Raw genomic sequence first — 20,554 nt, forward strand, 5'->3', positions numbered from 1 at the left:
CACATGGCACCTGCTCTTTTTCTTTCTTCCTTCCTTTCTTTTTCTATTTATTTCAGAGAGAGCACAAGCATGTGCATGTGAGTATATGCACAACCTGGGGAGGAGGTGCAGAGGGAGGAGGAGAGGATCTCAGACTCCCTGCTGAGCACAGAGGCCCCTTATGGACATCATCAGTTTGTAGAGGAGTCCCTTCCTACTAACTAAAATTATCAAACACTAACTATAACTAGGAAGAGCCTTTGTGGAACATCCATTCAATTGAAATCAGATCAAACTTAGGTTAGGTGTAACCATGAGATTTAGGGCTGGTAATTACCAATGAGACAAGTCCCATCTCTTTTTCCAGGAAAAGTACATCAGACCCTTGATCCTTGTCTCTTTGGGCGAGTTCTATCCTCCCATTCCATTCTCAGGCCATACCTGCCACAGGTACTAGGGTCATCCTCTGTTCTAAATTTCTGTTTCATAACTATATCATCTTAATTCTGTAAGAGAGATAAAGGGAAGGGAGGGGGAAAAAAGATGGAGGGAAGGAAGATGGCCAAGAAATGAGCTTATAAAACAAAAAGTGCCCACTCTCCAAGAGACTATGCTTCCATGTCCCATGACTTTTCTTTGCAGGGTCATTGTTCCAGTGGGCCCCCTGGTGTGCAGAAACTAATGGTAGTAGTGGAGAAAGCACCCTAGCAAAGTCTTGGATTGGGTCTAGGCAAGTCACCTTCTAGGGCTTCTGCTGCTTCATTAGGGCTGAGACACTAATCATTCCTATGGCAAGGCACTTCGGGAATACTTGTTGATTTTGTTACATTTATTGATACTTAGGTGATCTTGTGAATGCATTTTATAAACCATTAAGTGCTCAAACTCAAGGAATTATTAGTATACCACCTTCCCCACAAGGCAACTGTACTGCATATGTCCTCCCCTCTGAGAATAGGCAAATCCACAATGACACAAAGTTCTCACTGGGGGAAGAGAGGGATTGGCACAGGGTTTCTTTTTGGGGTGATAAAAATATCCTAAAATTAAGACACTGCAATAGTTGTACAACTCTGAATATGCTAAAAACCACCGAATACAGGATCCCTGGGTGGCGCAGCGGTTTAGCGCCTGCCTTTGGCCCAGGGCGCGATCCTGGAGACCCAGGATCGAGTCCCACGTCGGGCTCCCGGTGCATGGAGCCTGCTTCTCCCTCTGCCTGTGTCTCTGCCTCTCTCTCTCTCTCTCTCTCTCTGTGTGTGACTATCATCAATAAATAAATAAAAATTAAAAAAAAAAACCCACTGAATTGTATATTTTTAATTTTTTTTAAATTTATTATTTATTTATGATAGTCACAGAGAGAGAGAGAGAGGCAGAGACACAGGCAGAGGGAGAAGCAGGCTCCATGCACCGGGAGCCCGACGTGGGACTCGATCCTGGGTCTCCAGGATCGCGCCCTGGGCCAAAGGCAGGCGCCAAACCGCTGCGCCACCCAGGGATCCCCTGTATACATTTTTAAAGGATGAATTTTATAATATGTGAATTCTACCTCACAAGGTGCTACACACCCTCCCACCCCAGGCTGAATTCAGATGCCTCACCACCTATCTCACTGGCTTCACAGACACTTTTCCACCAGTGTGCTAGATGCCTCCCTCTTTTCTCCAGAACAAAGAACATATAACAAACATAAGCTGTAGAATCTTTCCCAAACTTTTTAATTTTTTAAAAGATTTTATTTATTCATTTGAGAGAGAACCACAAGTGGTGGGGAGGGGAGGGAGAAGGAGACTTGATCCCAGGTGGAGTTCAATCGCAGGAACCAGAGATCACGACGTGAGCTGAAGGTAGATGCCTAACTGACTGAGCCACACAGGTGCGCCCAACTTTTTTAAATTAATTTATATTTTTAAAATATTTTATTTATTTACTTATTCATGAGAGACACACAGAGAGAGAGAGAGAGAGAGAGGCAGAGATACAGGCAGAGGGAGTAGTAGACTCCATGCAGGAAGCCCGATGTGGGACTCAATCCTGGGACTCCGGTATCACGCCCTGAGCTAAAGGCAGACCCTCAACCGCTAAGCCACCCAGGGATGCCCCAAACTTCTTTTTAAAATAGTATTTGAGGGACGCCTGGGTAGATCAGTGGTTGAGCATCTGCCTTTGGCTCAAGGCATGATCCCGGTCCAGGTTCAAGTCCTGCATCGGGCTCCCTCCAGGGAGCCGGCTTCTCCCTCTGTCTGTATCTCTGCCTCTCTCATAAGTAAATAAATACAATCTATAAATAGATAAGTAGACAGATAGATAGATGATAGAATTTGAAATTGGGGGTGCCTAGCTGGCTCAGTTGGAATATATGACTTGATCTCAGGGTTAGGAGTTCAAGCCCCACGTTGGATATGGAGCTTAATTAAAAAATAATAAATAGGGCACCTGTGTCTCAGTTGGTTAAGCATCTGCCTTCAGCTCAAGTCTGATCCCGGGGTCCTGGGATGGAGCCCCATGTCAGGCTCTCTGCTCAGTGAGGAGTATGGTTCTCCCTGTCCCTCTGCTCCTCCCTGTTTGTGCTCTCTTCTCTCTGTCAAATAAATAAATATATAATCTTTAAAAAATAAGTAAATATTTGAAAGTGATCTGGGAGATATAAAGTCAGAATAGTAACATAGAAACACCTTCTTATAACTATTTCATTCATTGTCTCATCCCAGGAAATACCAGGTATGAAAGAACCTAAAAAGGAAGAAAAAAAGGGGGAAAATTCCTGGAGTTAGGAGGTGTGGGTGAATTTTTTTTTTTTTAACTCTCCATTTTGATTGAATTGGAAAACTTAGGTGATAATTTCTTTAAGATGATGAAAATTCTTAAGGCACAAAGTGTACTTCTTGCTTTTTAAGCCTTAATTTCCCCCAAGCTGTGATATAAAACTCTTTAGCATACCCAGATCATGACAGTTTGATACTAAGCACAGGTCTTATGGTGCAGAGTCAAAGGCACCATTTGTTTCTGTCAATAAAATATTCTGTGCCTTTTATCCTAGAGAAAGCCAAAGGGTTGTCTGTGTGCTCCCTTCAGGGGACTTTTAATGTGGAATGTGGTTACTGGATGTGTTCTACCTGCCTAGGACTCAAAGGACCGAAAGTAAAATTAATGTTGGCAGTTGTGCATGTTTATTCCCACACAGGTTAAATACCAGAGATTCAAAGCTTTCTTACCACATCCTTTTTAACTCCCTGAGCAGGGGGATACAGGAGGAAAAGGACTAGACTACTACAACCACTTCTCAATTCCGTGGGGGGTGGATTTCAAGCAGGCTAAGAGGAGAGATGTGTCTCTCATGAATAAATAAAATCTTAAAAAAAAAAAAGAAACACAAATCTTTCTTTTTTAAGATTTTATTTATTTATGAGAGATAGAGAGAGAGGCAGAGACACAGGCAGAGAGAGAAGCAGTCTCCCTGCAGGGAGCCCAATGTGGGACTCGATCCCAGGACCCTGGGATTATGACCTGAGCTGAAGGCAGATGCTCGACCACTGAGCCACCCAGGTGCCCCAGAAACACAAATCTTTGATAGTGACAGATTAGAGCATTAGACTGATAAGCAATGTAGCAAGCAGATCATGAATTTGGTAATTTGGAAATGTTTTTATATCTTTTGCCTTTTGCACACAACCACTCTTCTTAGAAAGAGGCTTTCTGAATCTGATACCAGGGATATCACAAAGTCTAGAAAACATAACTATAACTGGTTTTTATATAACAACTATAACTGTTTTTTTATAATATGTTCTTCTGTCCTCAAATCTCCAGCTGTTGTCATAATGAGGAAAAACTCAGAGATGCTAAAATCTTCTAAACTTAGCAGCTTGTAGCAGTATTCCTCCTCTCAAATTAAAAACCTTAAAAATAAAAATAAAAAGCTCAGCACCTGGTTGGCTCATTAAAAACGTTAAAAATAAACATAAAAATGTCAGCACCTGGTTGGTTCAATCAGAACATGCGACTCTTGGGCAGCCCTGGTAGCGTAGCGGTTTAGCGCTGCCTGTAGCCCAGGGTGTGATCCTGGAGACCCAGGATCGAGTCCCACATCAGGCTTCTGGCATGGAGCCTGCTTCTCCCTCTGCCTGTGTCTCTGCCTCTCTCTTTGCTCTCTCTGAATGAATAAATAAATAAATCTTAAAAAAAAAAAAAAAAAAAAGAACATGCGACTCTTGATCTTGGTGTCATGAGTTTGAGCCCCATATTGCCATATTGGCTGTAGAAATTACTTACAAATAAATAAGTAAGCTTAAAAAAAAAAAAGATTTATTTTAGAGAGAGAGAAAGCACACGAGCAGAGGGAGAAGGAGAGAGAATCCTCAAGCAGACTCCCTGCTGAGCATGGAGCCCAATGTGGGGCTTGATCCCAGGACCCTGAGATCAGAACATGAGCTGAAATCAAGAGTCAGATACTTAACTGACTGAGCCACCCAGGTACCCCAATAAATATATAAACTTAAAAAAAAAAGAAAGAAATCCTAATAAACTAGGAATGGACAATTATACTCTAAATTGCAATATATCAGATACTGAATTTTGAGCAAAACCTTATTACATATAAACAAATTTTCTTCTTAAAGATTAAATGTATGAAAATTTTTGTATATATCTCAATCCCCCCCCCCTAAAAAAAATCATGGCTTTATTATGTCTCATTAGGACCTTTCCTAACTCCCTGTGGGACTCGTACTTAGTTCCTTGTATAATCATGGGAAAGTTTGTTTTCAAGTATTGTTTTGCCTTGGTGTTGGTCAGGAGCAGGATGTAATGCTAGCTGGGAACACAGGGCCTAGGGCAGTGGGGTAAGACTATCTCACACTGTCCTGCTGCACAGCCTACAGGCCTGTGAAAGGAGCCCCACGCTGGACGGCTCTGCCCACCCCAGCCAAGGATCTGCTGTTCCAGCTGAGTGAGAAGGATGCCAGTAAGACCAGGAGACTGAAGAAGCAGGAAGAATCACTGAAGGAGAATGGGACTTGGGAACTGGGGGCCCTGCAGAGGATGCTGGAGGAATGGAAGACTGCCTGGGCTCTGAGTGAGTGAAGGGGCCAGGGTGGAGCCGGAGACATTGGTATACATTGGAGGGAGGAGGGGCTCACCTTGAATTAGTGTTTCTCTATGAAAATCCATCCCTTTCTTGCAAAACATACAAATCTGGTTGCGTCATCAAAGGGTCACTAGAGAAGAGCCTTTCACATCATAATAGTTGATGCATCTGGAGGTCTTTTTGCACAGGCAGGTTTTACATCAGGAATTTGTATATAGGCACTACATTGAGGATTCTTCCCAGACAGGGACTCAGTCTTACAACCCCTGAGATTTTGCCCTCAATAAATGATGCATCAAGGGAGGGATGAAACATGCTGTCCAAGCAAGGGAAATGTAGTGATCAAAAGGAATTGTAGTTGGCTGTGGTGTAAACAATGCCTCTCCAAAATTCCTATGTGGAGTTGGGATTCTCATATATACGCCCTGCCTTTGGCAATATGGGAGTAGAAGGCTGAATGCTTGGGGCAGAGTGAGGGGGACAATTGTCCAAAGCTATAAGATCCGAGGACTCAGGGCTGCTGGCTTGTAGAACAGGAGACTAGTTTAATTAGTACAGGACAAACAATCCATTACATATATGAGATCAGGTAAACAAAAAAGGGTTGAAAGATTTTCTGAGTAAAACCTTCTAGTAGGAACTCTGAAATAAGAGCTTGACACCTACAAAGAGAGAAGTTAGTAATGAAATGAGAAGACCTTGAAAGCCAGATGGAAGAGACCTCAAAGGCAACCTAACGATAACCACAATTGTTAACAGCTGAGTCTGCTATCTTGCCATTTTGTTAAATACTTTGTCTAGTTAACTCATTTAATACTCTAACTAAATATGGTAGATTCTAAGACCATTCCTATTTTATAAATGAGCAGTACTAAGCTCAGAGAGGTTAACTAACTTATCCAAGGTCACACAGCTAGTAACTGTGATTCCAAACCAAGTAAGTTTGACAACAAACTACCCTTAATCACTGTTTTATCACACACATACACACCCCTTTTATTTTCCAGATGGTAACAATGAAGAGTTATTTAAGCAAAGAGAGACTAAGATAGGACTGGGAGGGGGGAGGTGTCTGGGAACTAACCAACAGGGTATATGGATTTTCAGAGAAATAACTTCCCAAAAGACCCCATTTCTCTGGGGCCCTTTATTCTTCTGAGCTAATGTTCTGCTTGAATTGTGCTAGGAGGAAGGAGACTAACTCTAATCAGATGGTTTTCTTCTCATTTCACTCCCTGCGGCAAAGTCATTGAGTGGCATCATGAGACAATAGAGGGCCTGATGCGGGGCTTGGTAGACATGCATGATGATGTTCGGATCCAAGCCATCATCACATGTGCCACAGCTGCTTTAGAACAGCCCCGGAATGCCACCAGCCAGGGGGACTCAGGTGAGATCCTGAACTTAACTGCATGAGAAGATAAGCAACTTACACAGCCATAGACAATGATAACTGATGTGGACCTTCGAGCTTATCCAAGATATTTTTTTTACAAACATGGAAACCAAGGCCCAGAGACTAGCCGGAATATACAAGCTTATTAACAATAGAGATGAAATTAAAATTCCTGACTTCTAGTCCAGTGCTTTTTGCACTATATTTCATTACCTTTCGTTTGCCCAGCAGCTTCAAGCAAGTTTGCATTGTTCCACCCTGAGAGATCCCATTTGTAAAAGACCAAAGTAATATACAGTGTGTACACAATACATATATATGTGTGTGTGTGTGTATATATATATATATATATATATACACACACACACACACTTTTTTCCCTTTTAGTTTAGCCCTTCTTTTGACAGCACACCTGAAACTCAAACTTATCACCCTGACCATAGACCCCTACCCAAGCTCCAAACTTCATTCAGTAGCCCCACCACAATCCATCTAGTTTCTGAGTCAGGGCCCTGAGTCATCCTAGACAAACCTTTCCTCTTCCCATAACCAAATAAATATATTCTACTGATTCTGTTTCCCTCTTTATGTATTCATCAGTCAACAGAGGAATATAAAAAGGAATAATTCTCTTCTCCTAAAATTCCCAGTCGCACCCATGCCACTCCCCAGGGTAACCAATGTTTAGTTTGGCATTTTACATCTTCCTTGATGCTTTTGGAAATATAATATAAGCCAACGTACATGTAGACTTTTCTACTTATTATAAAAATGTGTTGAATTTTATCAGCCATTTTCTAGTTTTTCCCTTTAATTTGTGGATATGAATTTGTTGCCAATTTCTTAGAATCTAATAGATCATGATATATTATTACTCTTTTATTACTCCACTGAGTCTGATTTAATATTTTAGAATATTCTACTACATTTCTAAGTGAAATGAGTTTATTTTTGTTAAGTTTTAGTTTTTGCTAGCTTTACAAAATGAACTTAAGGACTTAGCCATTTTTTTCTAATAATCTTTAGAAATGTCAATAGCTTTTTTTTTTTTTTTTAAACTAGCAGTAAGTAGTTAAAAAGGAAAATTTCCCATCTACAGCTGTAATCTGAGTTTAACAAGATACAGGACCCAAATGATAGAAGCTATCCAAGTACTATTAGAAGGACATAAAACCAACTGACTTTTTTCTCAAATGCCCTCAGATACCACCTTTTATGTGAATCCTGGGCTGATGCTTTTCCCCTCTCTGCTGCCAGTAGCACCCTAATATTATTCTGCCCTTATATCACTCTATCCTAATTGTCATTTGCTTTCCTGCCATTCCTACTAGATAAGAAACTCCTTAATGGCAGGGACTAATTTTACTTCTATAAACTTGTCACGTTTTTATTTTTTATTTTTTTTTTATTTATTTATTCATAGACACAGAGAGAAAGAGGCAGAGACACAGGCAGAGGGAGAAGCAGGCTCCATGCAGGGAGCCCGATGTGGGACTCGATCCTGGGACCCCAGGATCACACCCCAGGCTGCAGGCGGCGCCAAACCACTGCGCCACGGGGGCTGCCCTTGTCACGTTTTTAAAGCTTCATTTATTTCTTAGCTACTGAGTTCGAGACATGTGTATTTTTGCTACAAGTTTTCAAATCTGCTGCCCCATCTGCTAGAAAACTCTTCATTTCTCTTTACCTGATTAACTTCTATTAACTTCAGTTATCAGCTATCACCTCCTCTGAATTTTCCTGGCCCCAGCACCTAGACTTGGTTCATTGTCCCTGCTATGTACTTCCACACATATACATTTTTTTTCCCTTTTACATTAAGTTCTACACCCAACATGGGGCTTGAACTCATGACCCTGAGATCAAGAGTCACTTGTTCTCCAGACTGAGCCAGCCAGGTGCTCCCCCCATATACATTTTTATTCTCCCCCATTTACATTTTTATTTTTGTTTTTTTTTTTTAGATTATTTATTTATTTATTTATTTATTTATTTATTTATTTATTTATTTATTCATAGACAGAGAGAGGCAGAGACACAGGCAGAAGGAGAAGCAGGCTCCATGTAGGGAGCCCGACGTGGGACTCGATCCAGGGTCTCCAGGATCACACCCCAGGCTGCAGGCGGCGCCAAACCGCTGCGCCACCAGGGCTGCCCTACATTTTTTATTATAACTACTTATTCCCCTGAGTATCAAATGGATGGTGTATTTGGGGTGCCTGGCACAGAGAAAACCTTCAGTAGGTAGCAACAGTAGGTAGGTATTATAATCTTATCCCCAGGTCTTCACATACAAAGAATTCTTGTCTGCCCCCAGAATTATGCCTTCCATGTGCTCCCTTTCACATCTCTTCAGTGTCTAGATTTTGACTTGTCTTTGTCTTGTTTCTTCCCCATACCTTCCCCAAGAAAACTATCTTACTCATTATTTCTTGAAATACTTGACTTCTACATATTCCCATAAAATATCCCTATTCCCATCTAGCCTGTTCTTAACAAATGGCATAGCAGCTCACAGCAATAAGATAGGCAGATTAGAAATCCTAAAAACTTAGTCACAGGATCCAGCTCTGCCACTACTTGGGAAGTCAGCCTGAGCTTCAAATTCTTTATCTCTCTAATGAGAATAATTGTGGACAAAAGGTGAACAGACCCTTTCCCCTTCTACTTGAGAATTTGAGCTTTAGTTAAAATGCCTACCTGCTGCCCTGATAAGGACAGGAACAGGAACTATCTTTATAGGCAACATGCTTATAATAAACATGAACTCTGTTAAATTGCATCTGGACTGGGAAAACTGTAGGGAAATAGAAATGCCTCAAGGAGATGCCATCCCGGGATCCCTGGGTGGCTCAGCGGTTTGGTGCCTGCCTTCGGCCCAGGGCCTGATCCTGGAGACCTGGGATGGAGTTCCATGTCGGGCTCCCTGCGTGGGGCCTGCTCCTCCCTCTGCCTGAGTCTCTGCCTCTCTGTGTCTCTCATGAATAAATAAATAAAATCTTAAAAAAAAAAAAAAAAAAAGAGACGCCGTCCCTTGAGCTTCCAGGAATGCAGTGAGGCAGGCCCTATGTGGGCCCTGGGACTAGATCTATGGACTTGTTATACAACATACTCATTCCTGTGGGACATAGCATGTGTCCCCAGAAGGCTCTGTGGAACACTAATTGCCTTGAGAACTCTTGTCAAAAGGAACGCTAGATGCTGCCCTGTTGGCAAACTGTGCTCGCATCCTAGATCCTTCTGAAGATCGGTGCTTTGTGTGGTCTGTGAATCCTGTGAGTCTGTTTCAATCTAAAAAGACTCCTGGAATGACATATTTCAAGGCAGTTAATACCTACCTTGCCTACTTCAATGAGGGCTGGATGACTTAAGATAATGAATATGAAAACACTATAAATGGCAAAGCACCATCTAAGTATAATTGCTATTATTAAAAATATAAAAATATATTTGGTAAAGAGGTTGATTTTCACCACTGAAACTAATGATAAAGCTCACCAGTCTAGCTGGAAACCTTCTGTGGCTTTAATCCAGCTCTTCAGATGCCAGGTGATAAAGGATTGGAAAGTGGTGTACACAGCACAGAAGTGAGCCATAAAATAGTGCCCATTGCAGGGGCTCAGCTAAATCGTAATTTTATTAAGTAGCAGTAAGCACCAGCAACTGACTAAGGTCAACCACTGTGTGGCTATGGGAAGGAAACTTTCAGTGAAAATCAAAGAGGCTAGCACCCTCTTACCTGGTTCTCTTTTGATTGTAGGCAAGGAGGAGACTGTGAAAGCCCCATCTATCCAGGACTTGCCAGAGGTTCTACAGCCCGCTCTGGAGGCTGCTCTTTGTGACAAAAATGCCAATGTGCGGATGGCAGCGGCAGTATGCCAATATGCCATACAGTCGCATAATCCCCTTGCCCGGGACATCATGCATACTGCCGTTTCAAAGGGTGAGTAACTATCACTTCTGACCTGGGAATGTGGGGTAAGGGCAGAACACCTCACCATCAGCATTTCTTAATCCCTTCTTCTCCATTATTATGCTCTGTGAAGTCTACATAGGTTTGGGTTTATGTTTGTAAGATATTGCTTCCCGGCAGCCCCGGTGGCTCAGCGGTTTAGCGCCACCTTCAGTCCAGGGCCTGATCCTAGAGACCCAGGATGGAGTCCTACGTCAGGCTCCCTGCATGGAGCCTGCTTCTCCCTCTGCCTGTGTCTCTCATGAATAAATAAATAAAATCTTTAAAAATAAATAAATAAATAAATAAATAAATAAATAAATAAATAAATAAATAAGATATTGCTTCCTAGGTACTTTTACAAGATAGGTACACTGCCACCTAGTGGTACCTGGGCAACTAAGTGTTTCATGGATGCATTTGCTTAGACACTATGCCCCCTTTCACACAAATTTATTTTTTGAGACCACATGCAAGCATGTGAAAGAGAGGTGGAGGGTAGACGGAGAGGGAGAATCTTAAGCATGCTCCATACCCAATGTAGAGCCCGATGTTGGGCTTGATCTCACAACCCTGAGATCATAACCTGAGAAGAAATCAAGAGCTGGATGCTTAACTGACTAAGCCACCCCTGTGTCCCACAGATTTACTTAAAAAAAAAAAAAAAAAAAAGTTTGGATCCCTGGGTGGCGCAGCGGTTTGGCGCCTGCCTTTGGCCCAGGGCGCGATCCTGGAGACCCGGGATCGAATCCCACGTCGGGCTCCCGGTGCATGGAGCCTGCTTCTCCCTCTGCCTGTGTCTCTGCCTCTTTCTCTCTCTCTCTCTCTGTGTGTGTGTGACTATCATAAATAAATAAATAAATAAAAATTTAAAAAAAAATGGAACCACTCCTTAGCTTTAAAAAAAAAAAAAAGTGCTCGGGACGGTAGAGGCCGTGTAGCGTCGCCGTTACTCTGAGGAGAGAACAGTCGGTAGCGGGGTGCAAAAATGCAGAGCAATAAAACCTTTAACTTGGAGAAGCAAAACCATACTCCAAGGAAGCATCATCAGCATCACCACCAGCAGCACCACCAGCAGCAACAGCAGCAGCCACCACCACCACCAATACCTGCAAATGGGCAACAAGCCAGCAGCCAAAATGAAGGCTTGACTATTGACCTGAAGAATTTTAGGAAACCAGGAGAGAAGACCTTCACCCAACGTAGCCGGCTCTTTGTGGGCAATCTTCCTCCTGATATCACTGAAGAGGAGAAGAGGAAACTATTTGAGAAATACGGGAAAGCAGGCGAAGTCTTCATTCATAAGGATAAGGGCTTTGGCTTTATCCGCTTGGAAACACGAACCTTAGCGGAGATTGCCAAAGTAGAATTGGACAACATGCCACTTCGTGGAAAGCAGCTGCGTGTGCGTTTTGCCTGCCATAGTGCATCCCTTACAGTCCGAAACCTTCCTCAGTATGTTTCCAATGAACTGCTGGAGGAAGCCTTTTCCGTGTTTGGCCAGGTGGAGAGGGCTGTAGTCATTGTGGATGATCGAGGAAGGCCCTCAGGAAAAGGCATTGTTGAATTCTCAGGGAAGCCAGCTGCTCGGAAAGCTCTGGACAGGTGCAGTGAAGGCTCTTTCCTGCTAACCACATTTCCTCGGCCTGTGACTGTGGAGCCCATGGACCAGTTGGATGATGAAGAGGGACTTCCAGAGAAACTGGTTATAAAGAATCAGCAATTTCACAAGGAGCGAGAGCAGCCACCCAGATTTGCACAGCCTGGCTCCTTTGAGTATGAGTATGCCATGCGCTGGAAGGCACTGATTGAGATGGAGAAACAGCAGCAGGACCAAGTGGACCGCAACATCAAGGAAGCTCGTGAGAAGCTGGAGATGGAGATGGAGGCTGCTCGCCATGAGCACCAGGTCATGCTAATGAGACAGGATTTGATGAGGCATCAAGAAGAACTTAGGAGGATGGAAGAGCTGCATAACCAAGAAGTGCAAAAACGAAAGCAACTGGAGCTCAGGCAAGAGGAGGAGCGCAGGCGCCGAGAGGAAGAGATGCGGCGGCAACAGGAAGAAATGATGCGGCGACAGCAGGAAGGATTCAAGGGAACGTTCCCTGATGCGAGAGAACAGGAGATACGGATGGGGCAGATGGCTATGGGAGGTGCTATGGGCATAAACAATAGAGGTGCCATGCCCCCTGCTCCAGTGCCAGCTGGTACCCCAGCTCCTCCAGGACCTGCCACTATGATGCCAGATGGAACCTTGGGATTGACCCCACCAACAACTGAACGCTTTGGCCAGGCTGCTACAATGGAAGGAATTGGGGCAATTGGTGGAACCCCTCCTGCATTCAACCGTGCAGCTCCTGGAGCTGAATTTGCTCCAAACAAACGTCGCCGATACTAATAAAAATTTCAATGTCTAGTTTCCCAAAAACCCTTAAAAGCAGGACCCTTTTTGGACTAGCCAGAATTCTGCCCTGGAAAAGTGTTAGGGATTCCTCCCAATAGTTAGGTCTTTCTTGCCTGTACTACTTTGAGGGAGTTTACTGGAGGCTGAAGGCAAGGGAGGGGCGATATTTACCAAATCAGTTCTGTGTGGTATATCGTTTAATTGATTCTGTGTGGTGCATTCCTGAAGTCTCGTGATTGTTGAGGGTCTTGGGGGGGGGGGTGGAACCATGGCAAAATGGATCCAGTTAGAGCCCCCATTAATCTTGATCATTCCATTCTTGTCCATCCTGTTCTTTTTGCTTTCTCATTCTTATATCCTCCAACCCCATAGACATTGCCACATACACCACAAAAACAAACATCCCCCATGACCTTAGCCCCATTCCATTCACTCACAGGTGGGAATTCAGGCAAATGTCCACAGAGGTCACAGACAACATACATATGATTCTGTTATATCCAGTATATTACCCCTTCATGTCCTAAGGAAGACCTTTCTCTTAGAGATTTTCATTTTAGTGTATCTTTAAAAAATCTTGTGTTAAGTTGCCTCCATCTTTTTTCTGGGTAAGAACAACCCAGGAATGGCCCTTTTATGTCTATGATGCTGTTCACAGCTTTTGATAGGCTTAGTACAATCTTGGGAACAGGGTTGCTGTATGCTGAAGGTCAGACAGTAGCTCTTAGCCTTGCCTATCTTAGGTAGTTATGCTGTGCATTTTTTTTTATTGGTGTACCATGTTTGATTTGTCCCTGATAACCTTTGGAGTTTTTCTGAGAAATGGAGCAGTAATGCAGCATCAACTTATTAAAATACATTTTAAGCCTTTAAAAAAAAAAAAAAAAAAGTTTGTATATGTATATACATAATCTCTACACCCAATATGGGGCTCAAACTCACAGCTACGAGATCGAGAGTTGCATACTCTTCTGAGTCAGCCAGGTGCCCCACACATAGATTTATTTATTTATTTATTTAAAGATTTATTTATTCAGAGAGAGAGAGAGAGGCAGGGACACAGGCAGAGGAAGAAGCAGGCTCCATGCAGGAAGCCCAACGTGGGACTTGATCCCAGGTCTCCAGGATCACACCCTGGGCTGCAGGAGGCACCAAACGGCTGTAGGCTAAGCGCCTGCCTTCAGCTCAGGTCATTATCCCAGGGTCCTGGGACTGAACCCCACAGGGCTCCCTACTCTGCTGGGAGCCTGCTTCTCCCTCTCCCCGCCCCACCCCCACTCATGCTTTCTCAAATAAATACATAAAATCTTTAATTAAAAAGATGATGTAACTATTAAAGAATATTTTCTAAAAATTAAAAAAATCACCACTGGCATATATCATGCTTCCATCTTTGCATGTTTACAGGCATTGTCTACAAACACTGTTGGAGCGTACAAGCACAAAAGCTGCTAGGGTCCCGAGATACCTGAGCACTCTCTGAAAGACTGCTTGCTCCTTCCTCCTGGGGGCAATGGGGAAATGAGCAGACAGGGACAACTGGCTGACTGGATTGGCCTTCTGCATACAGACCATCAATAACTTAATTCATCTGTCTTAAAAAAGCCTCCACTCCAGCCTTCTAAATCCCTAGGGGAAGAAACAACGCTCTCTCACCCAGAGAACATAAGGGTCAACTGCTCTTACCCAACAAGAGCCTTTTAGGATTTGACGTTTCAGGTTAAGATTTCCAGTCTATATCTAAAACCTTGATATGATCCATTTAAATACAGGCTCTAACTTCTATACTGAGGGGGGCACAGGGAAGTGAGGTACCAGGCAGGTAACAGCTTTGGGTACCAACCTTAAGGAGGACAATAGCTATTTTTCACCCCACCTGACAGGTAATAGCGTGGACAGCTGGGCTGCCGCTCAGTGCTTGGCTCTAGAAGGTGCTGCCACATACCCTGTGATTAAGAGGATCCTCCAGCAGCTGTTTAATAAGAAGAATGATGACACTGAACGCCACTCTTGTATGCTCCTGAGCCATCTCAGCAGGAAGACAGTATGTTCATTACAGGGCCAGAGAAGGAAACCAAGTTATGGGGAACATTTGAATCTCTGAGATCAGTTCACATAAGGAATCAAATATGCAGATGGTTGAGTAAGATGATAAGCACAGTTTTTGTGTTGAAGTGTGTGAGTGAACTGAGGTATAGAAGTGTGTATACAGGTAAAAGGGACACCAGCCACCTGAGACAAAGATGAGAAAAGTAGGTTGCAGATGGTTTCTGTGTATGCAAGTTGTGATATGTAGAATCTGCTTCTGCCAGAAGTTTACCATTGAAAACTGCACAGACCTACAAGCGTGTTTACTTTCAATAGAAATGTGAAACTGTGAAACACACAATGATGAGGTATATGCAAATCATTTTAGGAGTAAAGATAGTTAAGGCCCCAGGAGTTTTCTGTTCAGGTTATGGAATCTGTATTTTGTTCCCTGATTTATGATTCCAAAGTTAGTTGGCTCAGATAGAAGAGTACTCCCTATCTTATAAATCCATTCTTTCTTTGCTAGGGATGGGTCTCTCATGTACTTGTGACATCACTTAGGGTGAATGCCAGCCATGTTAGGATACAGCTTCTTCAAGGCTCCAGCATGTCTAAAAGTTATCATGAATATCCACTTACGTTTTCCATTCCTCAGACCTTGATACACACCATGCTTGCTGTGGAGCTAAATAGCTACCAGTGGAAGGACCGGATTGTGGCCTGCCGGGCTCTCTCACAGATCGGGGGAAATGTCAGTTTGGTAAGCCTTCTGTGTTTCCAGGACACAAAGTCTAATAAATAAGCAAAAGGAGGCTGGGGAGCCCTTCCACTTTTTGCTGCTATTTAGTATCCCATTCTTACCAAGTAGATCTTCATCTTTACATTCTTAGTCCTAATCCAGAATTACCCTCATATGCCAACATTTCTTTCTGACTCAAGACACCTGCGTCTTAGCATGATGGCAGTTCACAAATCGTAACCCACTCACAATAAGCAAAAAACTCAAAACCAAACCAAACCAAACAAACGAAAACCCTAGAATTTAGAAACTTTTATAGTACTTTGACATTGCCTTAACATGAATGTACTGTATAAGTACCACCCAATGACATTCCTCCCCCCATCCTTGAAAACTGGTCCTTCTTCAGATAAGTTTGAGAAACACTGACTTATCCAACAATCCAACCATACTAATGTCTATGTTGATTCTTGAGTATTTAGCACATAAAGTATAAAACACAGTCCCTACTTTAAAAAGATTGACATCACGGTTGGAATAACAATACAAACACAAAGGATTAAAGAATAAGAGATAAACATACAGTACACTCTTAAAACTTTTCAGACAAAGATGAGAATCATCTGAGAGAGAGAGAGGATGTAGGCCGAACCTATCAGAGTTCTGGGAAGGAGTGTCAAACAACTGGGCAATACTTAGATGGAGCTGAAGAGTGACTTCCAGGCAGGGGAAACCTTGACCATCATTTGGGCTTTCACTTAATCTGCTTCTTCTTTTTATTCAAATTCAATTAATCAACATATAATGTATTCTTGGTTTCAGAGATAGAGGTGATTCCTCAGTCTTATATCACACCCAGTGCTCATTACATCACATGCCCTCCTTAACACCCATTACCCAATTACCCCACCCTACTTTTTGTTCTTATTTTTTAATCATCTTCAGCTGTTCAAATGGGGGTTTCCCCTTCTTCCTCTGTGCCACCGTATCATTTTCTTTTAACACTAACTACCTCCAAAATGGCCCAGAACACTGCCATTCCCATGAGAAGTTAACACCCTCCACCTTTGGATCCTCCCATTTTGAGTGGAAAGGACAAAATCTGATCATTCAGTATAATCACCTGAAGATGTTTTAGTCTGGGTTGATTCTGCCCCAGCTGCCACAGACCCTTCCTCTGAAGTCCTGACCAGCAGCATAGGCATTACCTGGTAGCTTGTGAGAAGGGGAGAATCTCACCTTAGGCTAACTCAGTCAGAATCTGCATTTTAACAATATCTGATTCATTTGCACATTCACCTCCTTAGCACTTGTCACTCAGGACGGCCAACTGAAAGTAAAAAGACATGCAGAGCAGGCAGGGGGCTGACCTGGCAAAGATGAGAACTTTACATCAGGTAGCTGGAATGAAGAAAGGCACCATGTCTATCAGTCCTTCACTCATTCAGTAAGCAGTTTCTGACCACATCCTACATGCTAGGCACTATGCCAGCATTGGGGATGCAAAAATACTAGGTCTTTTCTTGGTAAACGTTATACTAGCTATAACAGAGGCAACTGTAAAGCATCATGGGGATTTCCTATGCTTACAGAGGACAGAAGAGAATTCACAGAGATGCTTTCTGAACAAAATCCTCAGAGAGTATGGAAACATTAGGTACCAGGTAAGGGGGGAAAAGAGAGGTTTCAGGCAGGGAGAATAGCTTGGGCACATTTACAACAATCATGAACTACAACTGAAGTAATCTTGGTCTCCTCCCTTCTGAATGAAGTACTAATATATAGGCCAACTGTCCTGGTTCGTCCAGGACATAGGACTTTTAGCACTAAACCCAGGCAAAGGGGATGGGCATCACCCTTAGTGTGGGACCATAAAATTTTAAGGCCCTCAAGTGCAGATTATGTTGGTCCCAACAGAGTATAGCAGCTTAAAGCATAAGCTTAGAAAACAGACAGGGTCTGAGTCCTGGCTCTAGCATTTAACAGGTTAACTTTGGGCAAGTAAACCTATGCCTCCATTTTGTCATCTGTAAATGGTAATCTGCCTCATTGGATTGTTTAGGAGGACTAAGTGATGGGTAAGAACACCTGGCACAGTACCAAGCACAAAATTTACATTCAATAAGTGGCAGCTAATTATTATATTTATTTATAGGATATGAAACATAAGTTAATCCAACTAATGCTGAGTGACTGGAATAAGGAAGTGAGACATGCAGCTGCCCAAGCTCTGGGGCAAATGAGCCTTGGGAAAGAGGTGCATAACACCATCAGGTAGGACCTAGTAAACACGAACTCAGTGAAACTTCTCCATTCTTTTTCATATATTTTTAAAAGATTTTATTTGAAAGAGCGAGCATACATGAGTGGGGGGTTGGAGGGGCAGAGGGAGAGGGATCCCCACTGAGCAGGGAGCCCAATTGGGGCTCAATCCCAGGACCCTGGGATCATGACCTGAGCCAAAGGCAGACACCTAACCAGCTGAGCCACCCATGTGCCCTGAAACTTTTCTATTCTTAAGTATTCAGGGAGCCTGGGATCCAGTCAGCTGGCATCTGTTGAACTTTGCATGCTTAGCATTGTACTGGGTCCCACTGCAGGATTATTTTAAAAATAAAAAATTATCAGTCCCTACAGACACTAACAATGTGGCTAAGGAAAGAATCAGAGTGCCCACTAGGCGATAAGTACTGCTTTGAATGTTTTAGAGTTCAAAAGTATGACAGGATTCTGATTATATAGGCAAGACACACTAATGCTTAGTAATTAGTAAGGTCAACATTCATGGAGGATGGATTAGACTATATAGGCAGAGAGAAGGAAAGATATTCCAGGCTGGGAGCCAAATACAAAAATAAGGATGGCACATGTGAGGGCAGTGAAGAGGACTTGACTATAGCAAGAAGTACATTAAAGTTTCCTTTATTTAGTCATTCAATATAGTTTAGTGTCCAGCATATGCTAGTAATAGGGGTTGAAGTAAGAAAGACAGTTGAAATCTCTGTCCAGTGAAACTTAAAACTTATGGGCACATGGCTGACTAGCAAATGGTGGGAATGGATAATGCAGAGCCTACAGAGGTTGGATTTTATTTTGAGGGCACAGTGGTTGTGGTGGGAATGCCAAAAGTTTAAAGAGGGAAAATAAAAAACACTGTGCCTTACAGAGTCAAACTGAGTCAAGGAAATTTCCGGGAACGTGTGGAAGCTCTCTCCCTGATTGGTGGGCTCAAGCTCATGACTGCCAGGCTTCTCCCCAGCTTCCTCAACTGCTTCTCTGATGACTTCATGGCAGTTCGCCGGGCAGCCTGTTTAGCAGCAGGTGCCCTACAGATCCGTGATAATATGGTAAGTCAAACACATTCCCATCTTACCTGATTAACCTGAAGAGGGCATTACCCTGAGCTTCCCTTGTTGTGTATGCTACACTCACCATTCTGTGTTTCCACAGAATGAAAGATCTGGAAGGTGAGGGGGTATATAGGCCACATCAATCAGTCAGTTAGGACCACACTGAGCTCTCCCAGGCAGCCCAAACTGAACTCTAGAGCATATCCTTGAATCCCGTTCTCATCTCAGTTACGGGCTTTAGGATCAACTCCAGTAAATGGAGTTATAATCCCCAGTTATTAGAGGAAAACCTGATTGGAGGTGTTCTAAAGAAGCCTGTATGACCACAGAACTGTGGGCTGAGGAAAATCAATCGAGATAGGAGATAATTCAGCTAATACACTATGTGTACAGGCTAGTACTTCAGCTTCCAGCTCAGCTGTCACTAGAATTGATAGAAGCCCATTTTTCAGTAAGAGCACATTTTAGAGATAAGAGGGGTCCCTGTGGGGCAGCCCGGGTAGCTCAGCAGTTTAGCACCGCCTTCAGCCCAGGGGGTGATCCTGGAGACCCAGGATCGAGTCCCACATCGGGCTCCCTGCATGGAGCCTGCTTCTCCCTCTGCCTGTGTCTCTCCCTCTCTCTGTGTCTCTCATTAATAAATAAACAAAATCTTAAAAAAAAAAAAAAAAGTCCCTGTCTGGCTCATTCTTTTTTTTTTTTTTTTTAAGATTTTTATTTATTTATTCATGAGAGACAAAGGGGAGTGGGGGGCAGAGACATAGGCAGAGGGAGAAGCAGGCTCCATGCAGGAAGCCCGATGTGGGACTCGATCCCAGGTCTCCGGGATCATGCCCTGGGCCGAAAGCAAAACGCTTAACTGCTGAGCCACCCAGGCATCCCTGTCTGGTTCATTCTTACTCTGATCCTCTCCACTCAACACTGCTCTTTTATTCATCCCAGGTACTTGAATGCCTTTTGAATCTGATACAGAGGGATCCTTATTGGAAAATCAAGGCATTTGCCATTCAAGGTAGGACAGGAGTGGCCCCAGCTCTTCACCTCAAACACCTTTCCATAAGTTAATATAAATCCCCAGACTTTCTCTAGGAAGGGGGTAGAGTATAGGGAAAGGGATGATACAGAAGTTCTTCCCTGAGAAACTGAAGATTATTGTCTTCTTTTTAATTTTCTGTTAAGGATCCAGACTCTAGGTTTGCATCAAACTTAAGGCAAGTTTGTTAAGGGCTGACAAGACAATCCCTGCCAACAGAATTAGTATTAAGTTCTAAGTAGGGATCTGCTATTGGAAACACTTGCTCTGAAGCGTATTGGATACTTTTACTCTGGAAAAGACCAGATTCAAGACTGCTGCAGACTTAAAACCCTGCAACTTTCCTAGAGTTTCTTTTTAAAGACTTTTGGCATTGCTTCTCTCATTGACCATCTTTGCCTTAGGGAAACCTGTTAAGTATCTGTGTCTCCTTTCCCCACTATCTTTTCCTGCGTAGGCTGATCTTCTGAGTTAGCTGTCCTATATTTCATCCCTAGATACTTAAGAAAATTAATGTATTCTCACATTCTAATGGGCAAGAATAGGATGGGTCCTCCCTCTTCATTCCCACAGGAATC

The 20,554-nt window shown here is 43.1% G+C and overlaps 2 protein-coding genes across 2 annotated transcripts in view; both read left to right on the plus strand.

Moving 5' to 3' along the window:
- Positions 1 to 20,554, plus strand: part of HEATR4 (HEAT repeat containing 4) — a 91,098-nt gene that overhangs the window by 50,287 nt on the left and 20,257 nt on the right. The window contains exons 5-12 of the mRNA XM_041759580.1: positions 4,856 to 5,056; positions 6,315 to 6,458; positions 10,246 to 10,407; positions 14,707 to 14,867; positions 15,510 to 15,614; positions 17,749 to 17,867; positions 18,760 to 18,940; positions 19,886 to 19,955. Of these exons, the coding sequence (XP_041615514.1) occupies positions 4,856 to 5,056; positions 6,315 to 6,458; positions 10,246 to 10,407; positions 14,707 to 14,867; positions 15,510 to 15,614; positions 17,749 to 17,867; positions 18,760 to 18,940; positions 19,886 to 19,955 (1,143 nt within the window). The remainder of the gene's footprint in view (positions 1 to 4,855; positions 5,057 to 6,314; positions 6,459 to 10,245; positions 10,408 to 14,706; positions 14,868 to 15,509; positions 15,615 to 17,748; positions 17,868 to 18,759; positions 18,941 to 19,885; positions 19,956 to 20,554) is intronic.
- LOC121493579 (non-POU domain-containing octamer-binding protein-like) lies at positions 11,319 to 13,693 on the plus strand. Its single transcript, XM_041759571.1, has one exon. It carries the CDS (start codon positions 11,405 to 11,407, stop codon positions 12,815 to 12,817), a length of 1,413 nt encoding a protein of 470 aa, XP_041615505.1. The 5' UTR covers positions 11,319 to 11,404; the 3' UTR covers positions 12,818 to 13,693.

This window comes from Vulpes lagopus, chromosome 6, assembly GCF_018345385.1.
Source record: "Vulpes lagopus strain Blue_001 chromosome 6, ASM1834538v1, whole genome shotgun sequence".
Lineage (NCBI taxonomy): Eukaryota > Metazoa > Chordata > Mammalia > Carnivora > Canidae > Vulpes > Vulpes lagopus.

What these genes read in the sequence shown, in the direction of transcription:
- LOC121493579 (XM_041759571.1), top strand. Translation starts at nt 11,405, where the DNA reads ATGCAGAGCAATAAAACCTTTAACTTGGAGAAGCAAAACCATACTCCA.